At 47.3% G+C, this 12,737-nt stretch overlaps 1 protein-coding gene across 6 annotated transcripts in view; it reads right to left on the minus strand.

The window, feature by feature from the left end:
• Positions 1–12,737, minus strand: part of SPATS2 (spermatogenesis associated serine rich 2) — a 30,561-nt gene that overhangs the window by 13,092 nt on the left and 4,732 nt on the right. For 5 of the 6 annotated variants that reach the window (XM_076363937.1, XM_076363938.1, XM_076363933.1 and 2 more), the window contains 4 exons: positions 8,702–9,026; positions 1,424–1,503; positions 1,034–1,142; positions 38–87 (listed from right to left, as the gene is read on the minus strand). In XM_076363937.1, the coding sequence (XP_076220052.1) occupies positions 38–87; positions 1,034–1,142; positions 1,424–1,503; positions 8,702–8,726 (264 nt within the window). In that variant the 5' untranslated portion in view covers positions 8,727–9,026. Of the gene's footprint in view, positions 1–37; positions 88–1,033; positions 1,143–1,423; positions 1,504–8,701; positions 9,027–10,327; positions 10,482–12,737 lie in introns of those variants that run through there. The other variant, XM_076363935.1, reaches the window with a different exon arrangement.

Genomic DNA, 12,737 nt, shown 5'->3' on the forward strand with positions numbered 1-12,737 from the left:
ATAAATGCCTTAGCAAAGTATATTTAAAAAGCGTTACCTTTTTTTTGCCTGTTACAGTCCATTCTTTCAGTACTTCACTGGCATTACCTGAAATGAAATGCAGCGATGAGCAGTGGACTGGCATCCACTCCAATTCTTTCCCGGTCACGTGGAAGTGCCTCCATACCTGGAGCCAGCTGTCACACTTCCCGCAGCTAAGTTTCAGTTCTCTCAGTTGATGTAATAAAAGGATCGATTTCGTTTTTGCTTTGGGAGCACACTGCTGAACGGGACTACTCCCTTACACCACAGTGCCAGCTCTTTCCAGGAAAACAAAAACAAACAAACAAAAAAATCTTCTCTTTGGCTCTGTCATACTAAAGGTTTAGGTACTTGGAACCCTGCTGGAGCATGTTCTGAACTCAAAGGTTGCGTTCAGGTCAGATGTCTGCTGGCCTTCTCTCCCCAGAGGCACTGACTGTGTCAGGATGCCCACAGTCTGAGGAATAGCTGTCATACCTTCTGTAGGCCAGAGGCAGAGCGCAGTTGTCAGTGATGGCCGGCATGGAAATAAGAGCTGCAAAGCGACAGGCACTGTCACCAGGAACAGCCTGTTTCTCCAAGGTCAGAAAATCCACCTAATGCAGCATGCCAGCCAGACCCAAGAGAAGATTTTTGAGCCAGGTTTCAAAGTACAAACAGCAACCATCGAAGCTGAAGACATTCCCATTCTGTACACATGAACAAGAGTTTCTGTAATTAAGTATCAACCCCCCTTTAGGTAAAGAGCTATCAAATGCTTATCTCTGCCTTGACCCCTAGTTGAACAAACACCAACTAAAACTTGGGAAGAGGATCATCCGTTCGTTATCTCTGTGGATGGAGTCTGCACTTGGATGTGGTGAGAAGCTACATGAGCTTCTGCCACCTGGCGTACCTCCTGCACACAGCCCTTTCTGCACAAAGGCTATTGCTGCTTCTGAAGTAGGTCCATAAAGACGGTACCTGCGAGTTACGAAGCCACAAACCCCGCCAAGAAACCAGCCGCAGTTACCTTCCATAAATGCTTGCACTGTTTTGTCCACACAGTTGTCAAAATGCTGCAGCACAAGGACAATCTCATTGTTGCTCCTGTTGGGGACTATCGCACGCACCGCGCTGATCTAGAGGGAAGAAAACAGGGTAACATGTAAACCATTTGCTTTATCCCACACGGAGCCTACAGCAACCCTTCTGCGAGCAGTCTAAAAACCGTAAACGATTACTTCCTTATAAAACTTTAATGTGCCAGGACGATTTAGCCTGAATAAAATTTTGCTTTTGACAGAGCTGCAGTTAGCTCCCAGACAGAAACATATTTCATCTCAGAGAGGAGATGAAGATACAGCGCTCAGGAGCTCTTCCACGGCACGTGGTGAGTTAAAGTCTCAGAAGACACATTTACCTTCTCCTTCATGTTTTCAAAGGTTCCTCCTTGGGCCATCACAGTATTGGACTGCACATCAAAAATAAACCCAGACGGATCTGTGAAGACAAAGGAGAGGGAAGCTCTCTTCTGAACAACAGGCACCGAGAGACATTTAGAAAGATACGAAGCAAGAGGTCAGCGCCGACTTGTTACTTTGCCAAGGAGAAAATTGAAATCCTACACACGTATGGCGTTCGCTGGCTAATTCTGCCATATGGTTAGCAGAGGGTTGTTAGCTGCTGAGAGATATTCCAGCCTTGTTTAAGAACCCGATTCTGTTTAGCCAGGTAACCCCAGTTGAATCTGCTTTGCCAACGCCCCCCACGGAACTCAAGAAGCCGATTCACTCCTCAGCTCTGGGTCAGTTTAAAAAAAAACAACCACGGATCAAAACCACAAGCCAAAAAAACCACAAGCCCCAACAGGGCTGGTGCAAAACAGAAGATCGCTGAAGCAGACCAGACCAGTACCGCTCCTCCGTTTCCATACTAATCTTTTACTGAGCCCAGCAATAAAGAGTTAACAAAAGCGCTAGAGCCTTCGAGCAGTGTGGTTACCAATTTCCTCCACCTGGAGATACAAATGGCAAGCAGACTGATAAATGGGTTTGAAGATCCAGCAGCTTGTGTTCCCTGCCAGCTATAATCTCCAAGGTAATGCTTATATGTTCCAAAAGAGACCCATAATTGAGACAGCCATCACCAACAGGTTTGCTCCCTGCCAGCGAGCAAAGGTCACATAAATCTGCAGGCCCCACCATTTCACCGAGAGATCCTGCCTGGTATCACAAATTTGCACTCGGTTTTTCTGCCAAGGGTCTGAGCAGGCTAAATTTCAGGTTTGCTAAAGAAAAGGGATATAGCTGTTCATAGACGCGGTTTACTATGACAGAACGTACTTCAAACCGGTGTTTTAGCCGCATTTGGTCTCGGGAAGAACACGTGCCCCTGGGCAGGGGCCAACGGCAGGACCCCAGAGGTTTTAAGCACTCCTATTCTGCGTCACCCACCCCTTTCCAGGGAGTTGACACGCATGCACAAAGCCACGAGCGGATTTCCTAGGAGGGCATTTGCTTGCGTGTGCTTTGACGCCTCGAGCCCTGCCCGGGGTCAGGGAAGTGCAAGACCACTGGTGGGTTTCTACAGCTGCCGCTGGCCGGTGGCTTTGGGGACTGCCTGGGGGAAGGGACGCTTTCAGCAGGCCAGGGTGCTCTGCGGGAACGCTCGCTCGGTCACTGCCCTTCCTGCTTTAGCTCAGCTGATATTCCAAGCTGCTGATTCATGTTCTTTCCCTCACCTCCTCTAAATAACTCGTACGCGATTTTGAGACACACCATTGACTTCCGCGGTTCCCAGACATTGATGTAGCATTTAAACTGAGATGCCTCCAAATACAGTGACAGAATTGTGAACATGATGGAAAGGTCAGCCTCTTATTAAGGCTACAGATGAACGGTTAAATTCTTCCTCATGCTGTCCTTACCCATTTCAGCCCCATGAGCAAGATTTTCTCAAGTTTCCCAAGCTCACAGAAGTTCAAGTTACCAACTTTCTAGTCCTTAATCTTGTAAATGGCTTTCAGACTCCCATCACCGAGTGAGAATTAGCAATCTTTTCTCAAAATCTTCATTGCAGAGCAGCCACCAAGGACCCAAGTGCCAGGAAAGATGAAGTTCAGCTCCCCCATGCAGTGCATTTTCAGCTACTCAGTCCCATCCCTCTCCCACATCTCCGTTTGTGCTTGGTCTTACAGGGGACCGAGCTTGTCGGCACCTCGCTCCGGGCCGCTTCTCCAGCTTCCAGTCGCTTCGCTACGGCCCAAGTCCTGCTGGTCTTAAAATGTTTATCATGCAAAAATTATGCAACGGAGACTACGCTGTATACATTTGATATTGCCCTTGAGCACTCCCAGGCATCATTAAAAGGGCTGCTGGCACTCAGGTCTCTTGTGACAGTGGGTATTTGCAAGAAGGGACAGAATTTAAAACGCTGACGCCTGCGTGGACAGAAGTCTGGCGGCCACCAGTGACTTCAGGATTTTGGAATTAACATCCTTGTGAGAAAGGAAAGCTCCTTCCCAAAGCCGGGGCTCAGACTATGCATGTCATGTCTGACATGACAAGTCAGACACTCAGACTGATCTCTGCTGCATTAAAACATACACCATGCAGTGCTACCCTGTTGATTTGATGTGATAAACCCCAGAGACGACGCCAACGGCCTTAATTGCTTCTCTGTTCACAACTGCATCCTCCAGCAAAATGAGGTGGTGAGAAATCATTCATCCTAAATCATTTACTTTTGTGTTTCAGTGCTATTTATTGGACTAATAACACAGGATCTCTTAAATAGAAACACTAACGATGCCAGGAAGAATCCACCCTACCAAATACCAATCTGCTCCTCTCCTAACTCCGCTAATTAGTCCTTTCTGTAGGAAACACATGCAAGATCACAGACCTAACAAATGCCTGCTCTGCTTCCTGGGACACACGAGATGAAACAACTTCACAGCTGACGCCTCGAGGAAGTCAAAACAGGGGCCGCTATTTCCCCCTCAAGCCCCCAGGTCAAGCCGAGCTGAGTCCTGGCTCACTTTTGAGCCACGGCAGGCAGTCATTTCATAAGGAGACACAGAAAAGAAAGAAAAGCACCAGCCCGACAGCTGCGCAGACTTTGTCCCAACCGGCGTCACAGAGCACACTTTACGAAAGCGCACAGCGAGATTAACGCGTACGCACTTAGCTCCTCCGAACCCGTCCAGCACTTCATCCCCACCACACCCGTGCCAGCTCACGGAAAGTTTGCACAGTAAAATAGCGTACGAAACTTAAAAAAAAAAAAAAAATCCTGCTCCAAACGCCAGGTCCACCCTCCTGCCCCAGCCAGGACGCTCGCAGGCAGACGGCTTTGGGGGACTGGACAGCATATACACTTAAAAGTGCCATGCAATCAAGATTCAGTTAAACCGTGAAACATTTATAGACTCTGTGGCTTTTCAGGTCAACGGTAACCGCGCCGGCTCTCCCAGGGATAGCGCGAGAGACCTCGGCTAATGTGAAATAAAAAGCTCTGGAAGAAATGGCACCTCCCTTCCCCAAAATACATTAAGATATCTGAGCGGGTCTGTTGGGTTACTAAGCCGTACTCGCTCAATTTCTGTCCCTGCTTGCTGCCTGGGCGCATTCGAAGTCGGGGCTTGGTACCTCAATCAGCTGTTGTGGAAACTATTTTAATGCCCCAAGGACAGCCCCGTGATATTCCTGCAGCGCACAGCCAGCCCACGGAGGTGGCAGCTGCACTTCAGAGCCCTGTCTCAACGAGAAACACCACCTTCTTGCTTATTTTCTCAAACGGATTTCAAGGGGCCAAGCATGCAACACGGCCTTCTCGGTCCAAACCCGACACAGGGAAGCGATCGGTTCACCGGGGTGTAATCACGAAAAAACCTGCTGTGCTTCAGAGAGAATATGGCTACGCAGGCAAGAGATGGACTCGCGATTCAAAGGATTCATTCTGAGGTGAGCAAATTAAACCTTCCAGACATCCCATCTCAGAAGCATCTGATCAGCTGGATGGCTGCTGGATGGCAGCGGAAGAGTTAGCCCTTGTATTAACGCAGGCCACCTTCCCAATATAAGGCCATATTCATCTAAGGGCTTGGAAGAGGGGGGAAAAAAATAAATTAAATATGGAATAAAAATTAACTTCTTGCATATCAACTAAAATATGCCCAAAGTTACGCTGCTAAAACGGGGTATTTCTGCCCGACACAAAAAGCGGGTATTTTTGCCACAAAGGCAGGGACTCGTACGGACGCAGCTCTCCTGAGCACCCGTCCTGCTTCCCAGGGCCAGGGGAAGCACTTGGAGGGCAGCTCTAACTGCCCCCGCGGTGTCACCGACCTGGTCTAGCCGAGGCAGGCACGCTGCCCTTTCCCGGCCACCGCTGCCGTTTTAACCTGCGCTCCGCCTTCTGCTTTGGACACGCAAGCAGCGAAGCAAGGCAGTCAGCTTTCAGTGGAGCTAAGGCAGCGAAGCCAAACAGAGAGCCGTTAAGGTAATTCAAACTGCAGGACACTGTCTTCCCCCTCACATCTAATTTCCATCTACACATAAAAAATGAAAAATTAAATTAAACCTGCGCATTTCCAGAGCGTCACGCTCAGCAGAGTGATGTGGCTGAAGTTCCCATGGATTCCTGACATCACCTGCGTCCTCGTACCGCACCCGAGCTCGCTCACAAGCCAGGACCCGATTTATCAGGTTACAGAACGCACGCTCAATATTTGCCTTTGTGCATTTTCAACACAACTCACAGCAGGTGCTGCCTCACAGAGTAACTCCACAATCTCCCGGTTTGCCGATTCTACCAGAAGTTATCCAGACACAGACTGAGCAAATCGCTCACGACCACCCCAGTCAGCAAAGCCCGGTTTCTGCAGAGCCGTATCTTCTGCTTGATTGATGCGTCGTTAAACGAAGCGCGAGCTTAAAATGAAATTTCTCCCACGTTTGGGGTTTTTGTGAAGGCTCTGGTGTGCAGGCTCCCTGCTGCTTAACACCGCTCGAGCTGAAACCCTCCCTTCCCAGCGACCGATACCAAAGGCCTTTCGCCTTTACCAAATTCACGTAGGACAGTCTTCCATCAATTGAAATGGCTCCCTGATGCATCCAGATGAATAGGAACCCGAGTGCTGCTTTATTCGGGAACCCGGCATGCCTAAAACCGTGGCTGATGTCCGATGGAAAGAAGATTTACGTGATTGCTTTCTATCCTGGGGTCACCAGTCATTCCTGAGCCTGGTGGCTGCTTTCTCTCAAATCAATTAATCGAGTCAGAAGGGGGGATGAGAGGGAGTGCACACGCTTCGTGTTGGGGGAAAAACGGAAGCACTAAGAATCCGAGATCACTTCAGACAGCAGCAAACCAACAAGCCTACTAGACTCTGGGGGAGTATTCATTTAGAGATCCGGCATCACTGAGACCACCTTTCCTTCGCGTTTCTAAATTACCCCTTATAGAATATCCTAAAGCTGAAATGAGCCAGCCAGTATAACCCAGACATGGACCTACATGGGGATGCACGCATTCGGATTCTGAATGGGGATAATTACCTGACTGGTTTAGAGACGGAGTGGTTTTCTCCTCAGCATAGATCTTTTGAGTAAAGAGTTATTTACAGCCAGTAATATCCAGGAGTAGAACATGATTCTGTACCCAAACTTTGCATATACATTTTCGCAAGACTTAAAAATACCCTTGAATAGCTCAGATGTTCACTCTGTTCTGTGGCACTTCTTAGAAGACGAAACAGGTGGGCTTCTGATTCGGTTTCAAAACTGCTGCGTTATTAAAAATAGGTCTGTCTCGTTCCCTACGTCTCAACACTTCTCACCAGCCCTTTGTTACGCTGCAAAGGGGTTTCGTTTTGCTTTCAGAAAGAAAGAGAAACCGGAAAGACATTCCGTACCTGGCCAAGGTACACTCCTTTACAGAGGACTGGAAAATATTTGTTGACTGCATTAACATTCTAGAGCAGCAGAAAAGTAGTAATTGAAAATTCAATCACAGTACAAACAGGACAGGGCACAGCCAGAAGAGCCTGCAGCTTTAACTCTCACCTTCCCTTACGTCCACATTGCCACTGCAACGCGGACTGGAGATGAGCCTGCTTAACAAAGCAGGGCGTATTTTGTATCCCCGGCGGCGGAGCGAGCTAAAGCCTACTCTGCATTCCTGCTCGGTGTCAAATATTTATGTCCAAGATCCCTTTCCTTTTCTTTCGGAACCCAATACATGCCAGCGCTTCCCAGCGGGTTCTCTCTGTGACACACTCTGCCGAACAACACCGAGAGCAGCAATTGTGCCGGCTTTCTCCTTCGGCCGGGGATTTGCCAACCCCCCAAATTCCCTCGGAGTAACAGCTTCCCATGTTTTCCCCCAGTTGTCTCCTACAGGTTTCTCTCGCTGTTCCCCTACTTAGACCCGTTAATTCTCTTCTGCTGTTTCAAGGTGTTTTTCTCTCCACATGTACTCAGCAATAACAATTGCTGGGCTCCGTTTCCAGCACCAGAGAGAAGTCAATTTCTTAATGACTCGTACTGAGGCTTCCAAGAGCACAGATACAAATACAGCGTTTTAAAAATCACTCAAAAATTATCCTATACGATAATTTCCATAACTGTTACTAATTGCTTTGAATCATGTATGGCTCTAGCTGTCAAAGGACGGCTGGGCTCCTCAGGTAGACACTGTTTCTATGCCAAAGCTGCTAGTAAAGAAAAAATCTGCAGAGAACAAAAGCTCTTCTCTTGAGGTAGAGGACATGAATTGTCAAACCCATTCGCCTTAAATTATTAATTAGTAGTCAGTTCAAATAAAGAGAGAACCGTAACCCTCAACCCCCCTCTCCCCCCACCACACGCACACTTTGGAATTAATGTTTCACACGCGACAAATAAGATCCCTCACTGAAATAAGCTGCTTGACGCCAGAACAGCTTTGCCGCTTAACACACGACGGCAGAAAAAGGGAAACCAGCCTGTGTATTTGAAGACAAAGCTTCTCGCAAACTTGCTCGTTACCCTTCTGTACCTATCTCGAAGGAAAAAGATTTACATAGATCTAGTTTGAATCGCATCCCCCGGAGGCGAGGACCTGAGCTGAGCTATCCCACCTCGATTCGATGGCTTGTTTCCTAACGGGATTCCCGGCAAGCAGCTGCCACAGACAGCACAAACAGAAGCCTGCCCCGAAACCCCGGCGTCCACGGGGCACTCCGAGAGGGTGGACGAGGGCTGCCTCGGGAGCAAGACTAAGTTTTGGTAGAGTTAATTCCATCAGAGACCCAGACACCACCAAAATTCATCCTGGCCGTACCCAGAGAGGGGAAGTCGTGAACCGACTGGGGACCCCAGTAAAATAAAAGAGTTTGGCTCCGTAACTCTTCAACTGCTAAACAGTATTTTTTTCTCCTGTTGTCTGACTGTGAAAGTGATGCAATATTAATGTTATACAGGAACTCGTGAAGTCACAACTGTCCAGCTGGACAACTGAAATGCTACTAAAAATGTCACAAAACCCAACAGGTTATACGATGTCACTAAGACAGTGACAATAAGCTGTCAAGTGACATCAGCAGCCTTGAAAGGAGTACAGCGTAAAGCAGTTAACCCCTTTCCTAACCAGTAACTTTGGAATCGATAGTGGTGTTTATTGGCAGTTGATTGTATCACATTCACATGCATCTTACCTTTTGTATTTTGCTTTTTAGACATCTCAGCGTGTTTGCTCTAACGTCCAGCTATACAGGAAGGGGGGTGGGGTGGGGGGAAGAGAGAGTCCTCGCCCTTGAGCAACGTAGCTGGCAGTTGCAATTCACACGCCGCCTTGTATCAATGCGGGAAACGGCAGATATCTGGTTTGGGATGGCAAAATCCCAGCTGCGAGGGCAAACGGGGTCTGGAGTTGTCAGAAATCTGCTGACAGGCCAGCAGAGCACTGCAGCTCCTTCCTCCGAAAAGCAACTTCTTGTCACGAAGCCTGACTGCAGCAGTTGGTATCGGTCTTCTCAGGTTCTGAAAAAGAAAGAAGGGGGAAAAAAAAAAAAAAAAAAGGAAATAAGAAAATTGCCACTGTACTAGCCAAGGCATACCTTGAGTCTCACAGCTTGTCAGAGCCGTTTTGCTCGTGCTTTTTAAGAGTAAAATTTGTCTTTTGTTTAAAGGCGTGGTGAAACAACTAGCCAGAAAAAAAGCAACATTAAATATAAAGCAACAAGATCCCTACAGACTTGGTACAGTTTCAACAGGCTGAATTCAAAGCTACAGTAAGACACTGTCACTTAAGCATGCAAGCAGTAGAACCAGGGAGGTTTAGAACCCATCATAAAAAAACACATTTACACAAATGCCAGCATTTACGGACGTAAGAGCCATCAGACAACGTGGACCGAGAGCGTGGTTCCTACACTCGGTGACAACACTCATGACGGCGCGAACTCTTATATCTCTCTCGTGCGTTAATGCAGCCAGCATCCCAGGGAAGGCAAAATTCACGTTGCTGCCAGCGCCCGAAAGCACGCGAATTTTAAACGCTTCCTCTGCTTATTTCAACAGAGCACGAAACACAAGCCTCCCCCACCCAGGCGGTGCAGGGGCAGCTCCGCGTGGCATTACATACGCGTGTTTTCCTTCTGCTCCCGGCGCTCCTGATTTAAGGAGCCAGCGAAAGCAGGGGCGGCAGGCACCGCATCAAGTGCAATGACAGGTTAAACAAAGAACAACAGGATACACAAGGTAAGGAAACAATAGAGACCTCTTGGCCACGGCAAACCCGCCTAACCCCAAGGAAGGATCCGGCCCCCATGACAAAACCTCAAAGCCATCTTCACAATGGAGCAGGGAAACACACAAAAATTGCCGTTTCAATATGTAAAACGCGGGTAACTGAAGACGCAAAATATTTCAGCAAACATCAGGAGACCTGGTGCATTTTAGCAAAACCCACACGCTCGTGAAAACGAAATGACAGCATCGAGAAACACACATCTAATTTGCTCCAGAAATAATTAGAAGTTCAACTCCCGTCCACCCCGACGATCAGGATTATTTTTTAGGGATACACTTTACAAGTCTGAGGAATGCAGCAACGCTCCTGCAACACACGAACCGGCGAGACTGCCCCAGGGTTCATCCACAGGGTCCTAATGAGCCTATTTTGATTTAAAAATAGACATTTCCTACCATTAGAATCTTCCTTCACTAGCTACACGGGAGTTCAAAACTTATTTCTAACCAGTGACCCTAGCAATCTAAATCTGAGACAAAGTCAACGCTCGCTGTCAGCGCAAAAAAGACTGTGCAAAAGAATTTTTTACCTGCAAACAGAGTCCCAAACCGAGAGGTGGTTACAAACTCCTGCCCCGCCGCCTTCCGCTCTCGGAATTAAACGCCTTCGTTCGTTTTGATGCCTCGAGGCACTAAATAACACCTCGTAAAAATTGTGGCATTTGAAACTCCGCTCAAAAATACAGAAGCTGGAGAATTTAGCAAAGGATTAGGCTGCCGTATCGGGACGTGAGCGGCCCCTGAGCTCGACGCCTGGAAACTGCCGGCAGGTCGAGCTCTGCCGGCTGTGCTAGCGTGCCCGATGTGCTTTGGTTTGCACAATTACACCCAAGTTTCACTTCCCTGCCTGACTGATTTGTGTCCACGACCAGGAAATGCACTGCAGGCAGCGCAGCCATCCAGCTGCCGGGAACCTCCGGTACCTCCTGTGATTTTAAGATAACGTCAGGTTGCGGAGAAGGAAAGTGCTCACGCACTGACCTATGATACCAGAGCTAAATGCCTTCAGTGCATATTGCCCAGAGTTTTAAAAACAAACAAACAAAAAAAGGACAAACCCACAACTGTGCTTTACAGTCGTCTTTATAATTTCATTTTTTAAATAAAGACGAGCACGCTTTAATCCAGAGGGAGTGCGGAAATACACAGGTACTGACAAAAAGCGTGTAACGTCACGCTTGAGAGTACTTTACGTGAACTCCCTCAGTCGTCTCAAACTTAATTCATGAAACAAAGGAACGCTTAAAAACTGCCTCTGCGTGTACATCCCCGAAAAGCAAATAACTGCAAGAACACTTCATTCAGACAAAGTCTAGAAATAAGCTGTAAAAAATAAAAGTTGCCAGTAAAGAAGTTATCAGGAAATCCCCCCAAAAAAACCAACCCACTACACCTTATCACCCAAGAAACAGACTTTTACCCACTTCAAAGGAGAAAAAGAAACAGTAATTAAGTCTTGGGGGGGAAACAAACAACATACAACAGGTTCTGAATTACTCTTTGGCAAGCTAAATTCTAAGCACAAAAGTAATAAAGTAACAGACTGGAAACAAAACCCCACTGATGTATCTGACGAGTATAAAACGGCAAATCTTTACTCCTTGATGACGCAATTAATATTTCATCCGATACACCCCGCGGTAAGAATCTAGAGCCAGACGGTCAAAAGCAGCTCCGGCTCATGTCGGAATCGGGGTTCGGGCTGCTGCGTGACCTGCCTTTAACTCGGCGTCTCTCCCGGCAGATGGGCTGGAAATTTCAACATGGCTATTAGCCGGGAACCTTAAACAGATCGGCGCGAGAGGGCTGTAAAACACACAAGCGTTTTTAAAACCCAAGTGGAAATTTCAAGACTGGTAAAATAGCAAAGGTTAATGCAAGTTCAAATACTCGTTATAGGTGGAGAGCTCCTTCAGATAAGGGCAATATAAGGCTCTTATAGCGCACTGTACATGTCTATAGAAACAGTAAAGCATCAATACAAAAACGTCAAGAAATCTACCTGCAGGATTAAAGTAAAATGTTGTGGTTATAACAGAATTGACGGGGGAGCAATATAACCCGCAGAAACCCAATGCCCTCCTGCTACGGACAGAGCAACCAAACTCCTCCCAGAGCTGCCAGCGTTCAGCTGACGACGTAAAACTTTTCCAAATCACACTGGAAATGCACGTTATTGTTAAATGCTCAAATATCAGCATATTCCATCTAATTTAGAAAGAAGAGAAACATTCGAAATTTTACAGATGGCAAGTCAGAAAAGAAACAACTTCTAAATCCCCCACCGCGGCGTTAGCTTGCCGTGCTATTCTTGCTCCGTCTAGACGGATTATTTCAGTAAACTCAGAACTCGATAGCTCCCTATTTGAAGGAAAAGAAGATAAACAGGGAGAAATTTGTCTGGATTTTTTTATTAGTCTATGGAAGATGCTTTCGCTGAGAAATCTGGAGTTCTGAAGAATAAATAAGTCTGCTTCTCGGGAGGGTTTTTACCAGGGTTGTTTTGGGATCTCGGGCAGGCGGCACGGTGGGCCGTCCCCAGCCCCCGCCTCACGCCCGGCTGGAGCATAAGTCACGCTGTACAGTGGCATCTGGCTAATTGGCTTTCGAGTTAAGTAGTCCCTTACCAAGCTATTTTAATCTTGTCGATCGAGCACGTAAGAGTCGTCTCTGTGAGTACACACAACAGCATTTCAGGAGAATAAATCGTCCTGCAGTAATTTATAATCATCCTCAAATAAAAATCCATTTTCCAAGACTCCAGCGCCTCAGAGGACCGGGGTGTTTACCTACAGCACTGCACCCCCCCCCCGTAACGCACTCACGCAAGAAGGGAATTAACTCAATTTTATAGCGTGTCCTGAAAAAAAAAAAAGGCAACAATTACACTAGAAATTCGGGAACTTATTCTACCTGCCAGGGAACAAAACTTGGAGGAGC

The sequence above is a fragment of the Aptenodytes patagonicus genome, unplaced genomic scaffold (genome assembly GCF_965638725.1).
Source record: "Aptenodytes patagonicus unplaced genomic scaffold, bAptPat1.pri.cur scaffold_299, whole genome shotgun sequence".
Classification (NCBI taxonomy): domain Eukaryota; kingdom Metazoa; phylum Chordata; class Aves; order Sphenisciformes; family Spheniscidae; genus Aptenodytes; species Aptenodytes patagonicus.